General features: G+C 44.0%; 1 protein-coding gene across 1 annotated transcript in view; it reads left to right on the top strand.

Annotated features, from left to right (window-relative positions):
• FAM131B (family with sequence similarity 131 member B) overlaps positions 1–13,943 on the top strand; it is a 50,463-nt gene that overhangs the window by 24,761 nt on the left and 11,759 nt on the right. Inside the window, exons 2-3 of the mRNA XM_060269037.2 lie at positions 8,527–8,636; positions 11,961–11,996. Of these exons, the coding sequence (XP_060125020.2) occupies positions 8,527–8,636; positions 11,961–11,996 (146 nt within the window). The remainder of the gene's footprint in view (positions 1–8,526; positions 8,637–11,960; positions 11,997–13,943) is intronic.

The raw sequence follows: 13,943 nt of genomic DNA on the forward strand, positions 1-13,943 counted from the left end.
CATTCTAACAAAGAAACAAGAAGCAATTCACCACTTTGGACTGCATGGATCGGAGATGGGTTAGGAGCAATTTGGGGACATGCACAGACTTTGTGTGATGGGTTTCCCTACTTCCTCAAACTGCTGGCTGCTGGGAGGATGACAAGTGAAAGTAGGGTGCTGTGGGTGGGCCCTAACCCAAGCAGTGGAATGCAAGGAGGCTGATCTAATCCCTCTCCCAACACTGCATAGTCAGCCATGAATGTTGAGTGTTGTAATATTATGAAAGTGGTATAGAGGAAGGGATCAAAACTCTCTCGCTAGTGCTATGTTGGCAGGTTCAGAACCAGGTGTGCAGCAAGCTGTGTTGCATTGTTGTAGATTGTTGTTGTTTAGTCATGTCTGACTCTTCATGACCCCATGGACCAGAGCACGCCAAGCATTCCTGTCTTCCACTGCTTCCCGCAGGCCGCAGTTTGGTCAAACTCATGTTCGTAGCTTCGAGAACACTGTCCAACCATCTCATCCTCTGTCGTCCCCTTCTCCTTGTGCCCTCAATCTTTCCCAACAATCAGGGTCTTTTCCAGAGAGTCTTCTCTTCTCATGAGGTGGCCAAAGTATTGGAGCCTCAGCTTCACAATCTGTCCTTCCAGTGAGCACTCAGGGCTGCTTTCCTTAAGAATGGATAGGTTTGATCTTCTTGCAGTCCATGGGACTCTCAAGAGTCTCCTCCAGCACCATAATTCAAATGCATCAATTCTTCAGCGATCAGCCTTCTTTATGGTCCAGCTCTCACTTCCATACATCACTACTGGGAAAACCATAGCTTTAACTATACGGACCTTTGTTGGCAAGGTGATGTCTCTGCTTTTTAAGATGCTGTCTAGGTTTGTCATTGCTTTTCTCCCAAGAAGCAGGCGTCTTTTAATTTTGTGACTGCTGTCACCACCTGCAGTGATCATGGAACCCAAGAAAGTAAAATCTTTCACTGCCTCCATTTCTTCCCCTTCTATTTGCCAGGAGGTGATGGGACCAGTGCCCATGATCTTGGTTTTTTTTTTGATGTTGAGCTTCAGACCATATTTTGCACTCTCCTCTTTCACCCTCATTAAAAGGTTCTTTAATTTCTCCTCACTTTCTGCCATCGAGGTTGTGTCATCAGCATAGCTGAGGTTGTTGATATTTCTTCCGGCAATCCTGTTGTAGATTAGGGGAGGGGAAGAGAATTTGGAGGTAGTTGTGCAGTAAACTGTTCAACCAGCTCCCAACCTGAGAGTAATCTGATGTGGAAGAGAGCTCTACCCACTCCTCTCCACACAGGGGCAGAGTGTGAGGGAAGGGAATCTTCTCTTTCAGGTCTAGCCTCTCTTCCCCTGCTTTCACCACTGCCAGAACTTTGAAACTGTTCTCCAATGTTCTTCTTGTATAGGAGCAATTTGAGCACGTACAGCCCTCTTAACAGGGGTGCATTCTCTCTCTTAGCAGAATAGTATTTTCCCGCATGCCTGACAAATCCTCTAGCATGCAGAACAAAACAAAAAGCCTAGTATGTATCACTGTCCCACTGTTTGGCTGGCATGCATTCACTAATTTGAAAAGGGAGGAGATGATTTTCAGGTGCGTGTGGTTCCTCCCACCAGGCCCTTGCAGAGCTAGGCAGAGGCCTGTGCCAGGTAGATAATTTGGCCCCTTTTTTTACCCTGGGGATCACTGAAGTCTTATAAATAAATAAGTATACAATTAACTAGCTGGCCCTGCCACGCGTTGCTGTGGCTAATCCCTGTGACTGCCCCCACCCTGTCCTGACCCATGCCGTATCCCATTCCCCTCCCCCGGCCTTATCCTTCTGATTCCCCCCACCCTGTCCCGACCCATGACATATCACACCCCCTCTTCCCCCTACCCTCCAAGCGGTTTTGGTGAAACATGGATACTAGCGGACATGGCCAGTTTACATTTTTATAGATATAGATTTTCACAAAAGTTATGCTGACCAATAATTTTATTTCAAGGCTTGAACCGTATCTGCATATAAAGACAAAATGGAAAAGATTTCATTTTACAGATTGTGAATATCCTGACCGAGGCCCCCTTTGGAATCGGAGGCCCGGGCCAAGTGGCCCATATGCCCCCCCCCCGTCTGGGCCTGCCTCCCACCCCTTTGGTTGCATTTATACAGTTTATGTCAACCGACTCGTCCTGAAGTGAAGGTTGGTGTTGTGGGGGGGAGTTGCTCCCATTTGGATTTTGCAAATCACGTTTCTGCAGCCTAATGCTACCAGAACTTCCTACGGGAGCTTTAAAGGATGTAGCTACAGTCGTGGGTAAGTGTATGTCATCCTACAAGGGGAGGAATCTTCTTTTTTATGTGCCACCACCTCTTTGAATCTTTGTGGATGTTTTGGCTCTGGCTGCAAAGCAGAAGGCCAGCATATTATTTAAGTAGCTGGGCTCCTTCCCTTTGAGGAAATCTGTCTGGGTGGGCTGCTGCCTGCTACCTCAGGCAGAATCTGCTCCAGATCCGCTTCAGCTCTCCTCCCATAGGGAACATTTACTAATGGATCATTTTTCTGACAGGGGTGGAGCTCCATCTTGCCGTTTAAAACCCTCCCGGTTGACAGATCTACCTGATAAATGGCTGCAGCAGATCTGTCGGAGCTGGGCTCCGTTTCAAGCCATAAATGGGAGTCCTTCTCAGTTGGCAGGTCTGATGGTCCCGTTATGTGTGTGTTCTAGGGCTTTTGCCCAATTTGAAGAAATGGTGTAGCCTAGTGGCAAAGAGACTGACCTTGCAGATCAGAAGGTTGCTGGTTTGAATCTCGTGTCTGCCATGAACGCACTAGGTGGCCTTGGATGACTCACTCTCCCTGCCCCAGTTGGTAATATGGGAGATAAAGACACTTGTCGTGCCTCACAGGATGCTGTAAGAATTACATCTAGATAATGCATGTGAAGGGTTTCGAGCACTGCATATCACTATGCAAATGTTATTATTAATTGATTGATTAGCTTATTAAAGCTGCATATATTTGCATATGATTAAAACAGAGATCAAGAAGCAAAAACAACAACAACAGTAGAGTACTGCATGTGTCACACTAGACACTGTGTATGTATGAGAGAGAAGAAGATAGGATGCTTCTTCTGAGATGGTACCACCGTGCCAAGTTTGTTGTATACAGTACTTGTAATAAATATAATTTAACACATTTAAAATGTAAAAATCTGCCTCATTTATCACATAGGTCTTTTAAAATTTATCAGCAGGTTTCTTGATGTTTAACTGGTTTGCTGATTTTTTTTTTAAGTTGCAATGCTAGTTTTTTGTGCCTCTATAAACAGCCTCCTTACAATCTGGAGTGGCCCTTCCTTGTCACACCCAACTTTGGGTTTTACATTTTCCGTTCTCACCGGCAGCCTAATTGCAGAAGCTGCTTTCCCTGTGCGACTTTTAAAATGTCAGTAATCCTCTTCAATTTTCTGATTCTGCCCAGCTTCACTAATGGCTGATGCACCGAATGAGTCAGACACTCTTGTCTAATCAGTAGCATCTATGCACAGAGGCAACCTGTACCGCTTGCTTCTGTGCCATAATTCAGAGCCAACTTGAAAATTATCTAAATATTATCTAAATGACACTTCTGTTTCCAGTGTATCTGAAGAAGTGTGCATGCACACGAAAGCTCATACCAAAATAAAAACTTAGTTGGTCTTTAAGGTGCTACTGAAGGAATTTTTTTATTTATCTAAATATTGTAATTGCTTTTCTCCTATATTAAAAAATAAGAATTTTTTGTCGTTTAGCAGGGTGCAGAATGATGCATGTTGACTCTGAGAGTCCACTCCTAGCGTATCTGGCCAATGATGGCTTCATCTTATATGAAGCAAATGAGCTGAGTTATTCCGTATGTTGAAAGCCAGCTGGGTAAGACTCGGGTTAGAAAGGCAGGACGCTCTTTGTCACTTGAGGCAAAACAGATAATGCCGTCCCGGTCCCACCCTCCAATGCCGCCTCCTCCTCTTCCGCAACCCCCTGCCCCCAGTGCTGAAGGCAGCAGGGGAGTTAATAAGTCTGGAGAGGAGCAAGCGACAAGCATTGCACTCCTCAGAGGCTGGATCTGCTGCCTGAAGCAACTGCCTCACCTCGTCTCATGGTTGGGCCCAGTGCTTTTTTTCCAGACAGAGTGCAGTCTCAGCACCTCTCAGGCGGGCGCCATTGCAGGCCAACACTCCTCCCACCCGCTTCTTGCCTTGGCATACTTCCAGGAAGCCCAAAGCAAACATTTCAACTCAAAACGGAAGCCGGCCAGCATATGCAAATCTACACTTTTTAAAAATAATAATCCATGACTTCACCTAGCTTCTAGCTGCTGCTAGCTGTAATTGGTTAGGCTACGAGGTGGGGCCATGTCACACTTCCTTTTCTCCCATGTGGTAGCAGCAGGCTTTAAGCTTTCCACCCAAGCCTCTAACATTGCACATGTGTATGTTTGCACGAGGGCCCTTCCAGGCTACCCTAGCCATCCGCCTCAATCTAAGAGAACAAGGGAGGTGGGGTGCATTTATTCGACCTGCGCCAGAACCAGGGGCAACTCCCAAACCTGTTAGGGACAGAGTTTGCCGTCGTTTTTAGCAGCTCTGTGGGTGGTGAATGTGGCTGTTGTCAGATTGGCATCTGTTCAGGGCTGCCCCACGGTGAGTTCCGGCCCACCTATTTTTCTTTTTAAAAAGCACTGGGCAGGTCAGCCCTGTAGGTAACTTGCAGAATACTAAAGGTGCAATATCCTGCGAAGTTCTCCAGTAGTAGCCACATGGTAAGCAATGAGCTTTTGCACAACTCCCACCAACTTTCATAGGGATTGCGCTAGAGAATATCCCTGGGCACTGATCCCCCAGAGGTGCTTCTAGAATTTCTTGGGCATTAAATGGGCACATAGATGCACTGCCCACCTGCGAAAGACAAGTCCAAGTCCTTTGCGGGTCCAAATGACTCTGGGCTACGAAGTGGCTGGATCTGGATGTGACACTGGTTGCCCCTGAATGGCAGAGAGGTTTGGTTGCCTAGCTATGGTAAATAAGTTCCTGCTAGAAAATGAGAGCAGCTGCAGGAAAGCCACATTGCTGCCTTTTCCATAGTGATGGGCTTCAAGCCAGATTCAAGGGGAACCCTGTTTTAACCGCAGGTGCCGCACACTTCAAAGTCAAGATTATCCTGGTATCTATAGAGACCTCATGCTCCTGTCCTGACTATTCCCTGCTGAATTCTACATTTGCTAGTGTTTAATATCTGATGCCGATGGGCGATACACAGAAAGAACTCAGTTGTAATCCTGTCCACAGGTTGCTGTACTTGTGTTTGCAGAAGCACATTTTTGGAATAATATATAAAATACAGGATTTGTAAGCATCCGGGAGGGAAAAAAATACTAGAGGTTTTTTTTTAGCAGCCAACAAATAATTCCAAGCCAGTCTAGTTATTCTCATGCACTTATATCTGACTTTTCTTCCATCATGGAATCATTGGCTATGTTCTACCTCCACTGTTGGAGGCAGTGGGCCTGTGGATACTAGTTGCTGGGAATCCCGAGAGTTGCATTCAAGTTCTGCTTGTGGTCTTCCCATAGGCATCTTGGTTGTGAGTCCTGGAAGACCTGCTCCATGTCTTACAGGCCTCTTTCCACCTGACCTGGGAGGATGGGGCCTTGACTGACTCCATCTGCAAAAGCGGAGGCTTCTGAACAGACACTTGGGCTGGGGTGTTGTTTAGGGGGTTTTGGTGTGCAGGGATTGTTGCCGTTATTGGTATTAACTTTTGTGTATCCTTATTTTAGATGCTGTTGTGATTTATGTGGAAATTGCTTCAACTTGGTTTTGTACTTTTGGATGTTTTATTTATTGGTTATGACTACTTTTGTTATGTTTGTAATTATGTATTTTTCATGTTGTAAGCCGCCTTGAGCATGGTTTTAACAATGCAAAGGCTGGAAAGGCAGCATACAAATAGAATTATGTATGTACTGTATCTCACAGGACGCTGAACTAGATGGGTCTTTGACCTGATGCAGCAGAGGTTCTCTTATGTCCTTAAGGTGGAATACATGTGATTTCCAGGAGGTCTCCTGTGAAAGAAGCTGACCAGGACAAGACCTGCTTAGCTTCAGCAAGATGATGGTCGTGTGCCTTCAGTTCACACCATATCTTGAGAGTTTAAATCCTTTAGGTAGGACAACTGGTTTGCTGTACAAAGGCAACACACTTTTACTTGCAATACGGGCAATGCACTTTTACTTGATTATAGAGAATGGCAAACGCTAAAGTCGTGTGGGCAGAGAAGCTGTGATTAATGCACAGGTAGAAAATTAGGCTTATAAAAATGCACTTGAAAATATGAGCTAATGGACCATCGCTGAGCAGGAAATGGACTTACTTGGATGGGAAATAAAATATAACATCTGTTGCTGCAAAACATTATGCACTCAGAGCCATGAAATAAAATTAACATTTTAGAAGGTAAAGTTCTTAGGGATCTGGGTCACTTTCTCTTTCAAGCTAGTAATGGGAATCTCTGTGTCTATATTATTGTCATCAAGTCTCACAGGTGCTTTGTGTGACTGAAGTTTCTTTTGGTTTATCATCGTCTCTCACCTCAGGATCAGATGTTCTGCTTTCTCAGTTTCAAACCTTCTTTCAAGGCTACCTATACATGCATCCTCAGTCTGAATCAAATGTGATCTTTGAATAGTTGGTCTCATGGTCCCTCTCGCAGGCTTCTACATTCCTTCTTAACGGATGAGAACTGGCTTTATTGCATTCAAAGGAATGAACACAAGACAACACGATATGTGGCATTCAAGCTGTTTTTCTTTTAAAACCACCTCTCTTGTTTGAACTCTCCTTTCAGCCTTAAGAATGATGGTTAAGGAATTAGACATTTGCAAATTCCTAAATGAAATGACCTGATCCACACCTCTTGGACTAATGTGCAGGTCAAAATTTGTCTATCCTTCACATTTCACACTCCTCCAAAATCTTCTGGTGCAGTTCAGACAGACTCTTGAGTAAGCTTAGCAGTCATGGAATATGAGGAGATCTCTAGATGTGGATGAGTAACTGCTTAAGAAACAGGAAGCAGAGGTTAAGAATAAATGGACAGTTATCTCAATGGAAGAATGTAGAAAGTTGAGTGCACCAAGGATCTGTATTGCATCCTATTTTTGTTCTCGAAACAAAATTAAAAAATTCCTTCCAGTAGCACCTTAGAGACCAACTAAGTTTGTCATTGGTATGAGCTTTCGTGTGCATGCACACTTCTTCAGATATTTTTGTTCTAATATTTTTCTGTTTAATTATTTTATACCAAATTTAAATTTATCTTTGTAGATTCAGTAAGGATTGCAGGTAGGCTGTTTCTGTTTCTGTTTGGCATTTGATATTTGATATTTAAGGGTGTGTACAGTCCTACATTATTTGAGCAGTTGAGTTGCTGTGGAACATGGCTCAGAATACTACAAACATATAAGGCTCCCTGTTCAGGATGAAGCTCAGGTGGGAAACCGGTTAAGCCAGTTTGTAGCTGAAGCTGGTTGTGAACTGTACTAGTTGACCAGCATATGGGGTAACACTAATCCTTCTCCCTAGAAATGTTTTGCAGCTCACTTAAGATGGATTTTGCTTTAACAGCAACAAAAACAAGAACACATTCATGTTTAATGTATAGACATACTTTAAAAAATAAATAGGGTAAACGGCCAGCCTGATGAAGGAGTGAGGAGCAAGAAATATGCTTGATATTGCGGTCTGAATTGCTAGTAAGGAGGACATCTGTCAAACGCATTTTGAAAGCCAAGGGAGCTGAGTTACCTTATGAGAGGTAAAAAAGTAGAAAGCCCTCCACTAAAGGTCTGTCTGAACACATCCTATTTGAAGCTTGCCTTCAAGCAATACTGAATAACCTATGTTTTATCATCAGTCACATTTAATAATCTGTACTGTATTTTAAAACAGAATTATATTTTATGTATTCCTTATTTGATTGATGATATTGGTTCATAGCTGCCAAGTTTTCCCTTTTCACGCAAGGAAGCCTATTCAGCATAAGGGAAAATCCCTTAAAAAAAGGGATAACTTGGCAGCTATGTATTGGTTGTTGATAACCAATATTTGAACTTAATATTTAGAGTTTGTGCTGATTTCATTGCACCTGGAGCAAAGTTGTTTTACCTCTCCGCTTGACTAGTATTCTGCATTGAAATACATCCGTTGTCTTTAGTGGATAGTGAGCCCGGGGATTTTTTTTGAAAAAGAGCCTTTCCTGGACCTCACAGGTATATCTCCCGTTGCTGCCTTGTAAGATTGCAAAGTAAAATTGTGGTCTTTGACTTGTTAACCCATAAAACAACTCCCCATCCTCTCCTTAATTTTAACAAGAGCGTGAGTTATTGACCCAACGAATGGCTTGGATAAACACAGTGGATGTTCCAGTTTTGGAATGAAATGTGTATGATGGAAGCAGCAGCAAGCTCTGACGCAGTTTCTGTGCGATTGCAGGAAACGAGGTGATTGCCGTGGACTGGAAAGGGCTAAAAGATGTTGACCAGATCAATATGGACAGCACCAGCTCACTCCATGGCAGCAGCATCCACCGGCCGTCCACCGAGGTAAGAATCCGTTCCGTGTCCTCTTAAGAAGACAGAGTATCAGGATCAAGTTTGGAGAGCATAAAGTGTGCTTCTTTGTTTGCATTAGAGAATGAGTCCCAGACGTACTTTGTTTTATTCATTTTCTGCACAATTGAATTTTGAGTTGCAGCAGACTACTTGATTAGAGCCAAATGAGATTGATTCCAGGTACATGAAACTTTGGAACATCTCAGATGTTCTTCATGAAGTGGGTGTCTGGGACAGTTTCTAATCTAAACAATTTGCCCAACGGTCTGGATGTGTGTTGGCAATACTGTGATATTTTCTATACTGTGGGCCAGATCATTATCTCCCCTACCCCTCATGGGCCGAGTATGACAGGTGTGACCCACCTGTCATCATCTGATGTTGCAATGATGTTGATTGTCCTGTTCTGCCTGCATGGTTCTTAAGGAGCACTTTGCAGAGTGCTTCACAAGATAGCCACTTTCAAAGTGCCACTGGTGGCTGCCCAGTTGGCAGTGTGACAGGGCCTTTTCAGTGGTGCTTCCCCTTTTGCAGAATACCCTCCCTCATTATTGACTTTTGGAAGGAATTTAAAAACATTCCTGTTAACAGAGGCATCAGGTGGCTGAAAGCCACTGTTCCTGGCAACTCTGAGATCTCTTGTTGATAATGTTTGCAATGTTTTTTTTAAGAATGCTTGCAACTGTTTGTTGTTGTTGTTGTTGTTGTTGTTGTTGTTGTTGTTGTTGTGTTTTTAATGTTTTACTATGTTTTATAAATACCTTGTGGGGCACTTTATAAGACCTGGCAGAGACGTGTGCACAGCACTTCATATAGGGATATGCAGGCATCACCTTTTGGCTAAACCAGGTTATTTACCTGCTCCATACCTGATGTCATAGACAACTGATAACAAGTTGGCATGGCTTAGCCAGCATAATTAGGCCCGTCCTTGATATAGAGCGGGGGTGGCCAACTCCGAAGAGACTGCGATCTACTAACAGTGTTAAGAACTGGCAGTGATCTACTCCCTTTTGGGGTGTTCAGGTCAAAGTTGTTAAGCTTTTTAGGGAGGAGGAAAGCCCCATTTTTAGGGGTTCAGGTCAAAGTTGTTGAGATTTTTTAGGAAGGAGGAAGTCCCATTTTAGGGGTTCAGGTCAGAGTTGTTATGGGGAGCCAAAGTTGTTGAGCTTCTTTGGGGGGGAGCCAGTGATCTACCAGTGATCTGCCACAGACGTCCAGTGATCTACCAGTAGATCACAATCTACCTGTTGGACGTACCTGGTATAGAGGCAGGGATCTGATAGCGAATTTTCAACAAAAAGAGGAGAAGATTCCTTGGATGGCTGCAGCAATGCAAAAGGATGCTACAGAATCTATAGCATATTCTTGCCTTGCTGTTGCCAAACAGAGAAGAATCTCCACTTTTTGCTCAAAATTTGCTGTCAGATATCTGCTGTTTGATAACCAGGCAGTGGTTTCTGTAGACGGTGTTATTTTTGTTGTTTGGCAGCCGCTGCGCCATCTGTAATTTTTATGCATGTGAGTTATCTATGTAATAAGCTTCAGTGAATACAATCTGATGAGACCTTTGGTCTTTTCAAAAGATGAATACTATTTTTATTCAAACAGGCCACTTTAGCTGTATGAATCTCTCACCATTGCAAAATGCAATGAGGTTGAGAGTTTCATTTCAATACATCTCTGCTAAGCTGTAGGGGATGACTCCAGAAACCCCTCTCTTTGTGCGATGATGGTGTCAGTGAGTTACCTCAGGATGCCACCTAACCCGCTGGAACTAGAGTGGCTCAAGTGGGGACTCATTCGGTGCCATCTTGCTGATCTTGTGAACTTTCCATCTCATTGCCCATTGTTGGAGAGCAACTGCTGGACCAGAGAGACCCTTGATGTGATCCAGCATAGGTGCTGTCTACTTTGACTGGCAGCACCTCCCAAGGTCTATGTTTAATATTAAAGACTTCTCTTTAGAATAACTAGCTAGACAAGCTCCCTCCCTCAGCTAAGGAGATCCATGCATATAAGCAGGCCTGTGAGCACACATCTACTGCCTGGATTTGGATAAATTGGATGTGCATTCAGAGGCGCACTATGCATGAATTTGAATGGTGGGCACATTTCAAATGCGCATCCTCATTCCCCTTTACATGCAACTAGCTGCGCATTATCGTCATGTTTATTCACGACGAGCTGGATTGTGCATAGGGGGTGTGTCACAGTTTTTGCCTGCAAGTTTGTAATTTGAAGAAAACGGGACAAAGCACGAAAGAAACTGAAGAGGGGAATTGAAGGGCTGAGATGGGGAGGGAAGAGAAATAGTCCAGTCAGGGCAGGGGTTGTTAGCTTGTGGCTCTCTAGGTGCTGCGGGACTACAACTCTCATCAGACACAGCCAGCAAAACCAACCATTGGAGTTGATGGGATTTATATCCCAACAGCACCTGATTTGGGGACAGAAGCATGTGAGAAAAGCTAAATGTTAATGTGCGTATAGCCAATGCAGAACATATATTTGCAGTGAAAGAGAATTCTGAAAGTAAGATAGCACAATAGAAAATGGAGGGCTAAAGGAAAGAACAAAAGGAAGACAGGGCTATGAAGAGAAGTTGGAAGCAGCAGAACCAAAGGAGCTTGAATGAATGTAGAAAAACAGGGGGGGAAATTGGGCAGCATGCAGGGGAGCAGAAGAAAGCCTCTAGCCTCAAGGTACAGAGAGCTCCATATTGTTGTATAAATCTATATGCACTTAATCATCCGTTACTGTTGTGAATAAGCTTTTAATCTTGCACATTCATCCCCTTTGAATGTACGTCTGCTGGTGCCAGAGATCTGGTGTTCAGCCATAAAAGACTGAAGGTGTTTGATCGCCATGGGATTCCCAATCCCAGAAGAGTTTTATCTATATTTTCCGCATGTCTGTGGTTCTCTCTCCCTTTCTCCCAGCCCGCTTCTTTTCTTCTCTTTGTCTGTTCATCTTTCTTATTCTTTATGTAGCACATGATGGCTGCACACGTACATTTGTGGCCATCAGGAGCAAATTGGGCTGGGATGCTCTCTGCCAAGCTTCCACCCTGGAAGTGAAGGAGTAACACCCTTTTTCAATAAGTGATTAAGTAGTACATAGCTGTCAAGTTTCCCCTTTTCTCGTGAGGAAGCCTATTCAGCATAAGGGAATTTCCCTTGAAAAAAGGGATAACTTGGCAGCTATGGTAGTAGGTTGTTCATAGTAACCAGTAGGATCATCTGGTAGAGGAAGCAATGTGTGTTATATGCAGAGAACTCACATGTGACATTAACTTGGCCTCTTCTTTCTCCATAGCAAACACGGACAGATTTCTCCTGGGATGGCATTAACGTGAGTACCGTCCCCATTCCCTAAGACAGAGGTTGGCCCTCTGGGAATTGCTGGAGAAGAGAAGGTTAAGGGGTGATATGATAGCCATGTTCAAATATATAAAAGGATGTCATATAGAAGAGGGAGAAAGGTTGTTTTCTGCTGCTCCAGAGAAGCGGACACGGAGCAATGGATTCAAACTCCAAGAAAGAAGATTCCACCTAAACATTAGGAAGAACTTCCTGACTGTAAGAGCTGTTCGACAGTGGAATTTGCTGCCAAGGAGTGTGGTGGAGTCTCCTTCTTTGGAGGTCTTTAAGCGGAGGCTTGACAGCCATCTGTCAGGAATGCTTTGATGGTGTTTCCTGCTTGGCAGGGGGTTGGACTGGATGGCCCTTGTGGTCTCTTCCAACTCTATGATTCTACATCTCCCATCATCCTTGAGCACTGGCTGTGCTGACTAGGACTGATAGGAGCTTCAGTCGAACCACAGATTTTCTTGCATAGACTCCATGTGTCTTTGTGGGAGCCTATCTTGCTACTGGTGGGTTTTGGATTATATCTCAAGATGGGTGTATTGCTGCTTCCAGTCTGACCCATAGTGATTACATGGGTGCCTGCTGAACATTTAGGAATCACATCAAATAAAAATTGGCCCTCAGCGGGCATGTGAATGGCCCTCCACATCTCCCTGCAGTCATTCCACTGAGGCCTGGCACCTCCTTGCCACCCACTCCTGCTTTGCATTAGTTACCCAGAGGCAGGGAAGCAGCAGCAGGGGTCAGTACTTTTGAATTAGGTGGATGGATAAATGAATATTTATTTTGCTAAACATTTTAATTATGCTTTCCTGCGTTTAAGGATTTCGGTTATGAGGGCATCTCTGTGGCACACAAGCACTATAATTTGAAACTTTTCTCTGTTGTGAATGGATCCAGTAATAGAAGTCGTGATTTGCCTCATACATTTTAGTTTAACTCTTCATATTGCACTCTTTCTAAACATAGGAGGTGCTCCCATTTATTTTGAAATTTTGTCACTCTCTTTTAGTCAGTTTGGACATCATGCCAAGCTATGGTTTGCACTACGTATAGTTCAGAACAAAAGCCATGGGCTTCTCCTTCGGAAAGGCAAGCACAGAGTTAAAGCCATAGTTGTGTAGTGGTTAGAGTACTGCCCTAGGACTGGGGAGACCAAGGTCCAAATTCGCACTCTGCCATGAAGCTCACTGGGTGACCTTGAGCCAGTCACTGTCTCTTGACCTAACCCCTGTAGGGTTCCTGTGAGGATAAAAATGGGGTGTCACCTTGAGCTGATTTAAAAGAAAAGTGGGATACCAATGAAATAAATACATAAATAATGTTCACAGGAACCCTGTGCAGTAGGTTCGACCAAGTGACTGGCCCAAACTCACACAGTGGCTAAATGTTGATCAGAATCCTTGTACACGGAACTTCCATTCTTAGCTATCTTAGCTAATAGCTGCTGGTGAATCTACCCTCTGTGAATTTGTGCCTCTAACCCCTTTTAAAAACAACCCAAGCCAGATTCAAATAGGAAATAATAATAATAATAATAATAATAATAATAATAATAATAATAATAATAATTTATTATTTATACCCCGCCCATCTGGCTGGATTCCCCCAGCCACTCTGGGCGGCTTCCAACAAAATATTAAAATACAGAAATCCATCAAACATTAAAAGCTTCCCTAAACAGGGCTGCCTTCCTTGAGATGCCTTCTAAAGGTCTGGTAATTGTTGTTCTCTTTGACCTCTGGTGCGAGGGCATTCCACAGGGTGGGTGCCACTACCGAGAAGGCCCTCTGCCTGGTTCCCTGTAACTTGGCTTCTCGTAGCGAGGGAACCGCCAGAAGGCCCTCGGCGCTGGACCTCAGTGTCCGGGCAGAACGATGGGGGTGGAGACGCTCCTTCAGGTATACTGGAGCAGGAAATGCAAGTAAAG

The sequence above is a fragment of the Zootoca vivipara genome, chromosome 15 (genome assembly GCF_965207765.1).
Source record: "Zootoca vivipara chromosome 15, rZooViv2.hap1.1, whole genome shotgun sequence".
In the NCBI taxonomy this organism is placed as follows: Eukaryota; Metazoa; Chordata; class Lepidosauria; order Squamata; family Lacertidae; genus Zootoca; species Zootoca vivipara.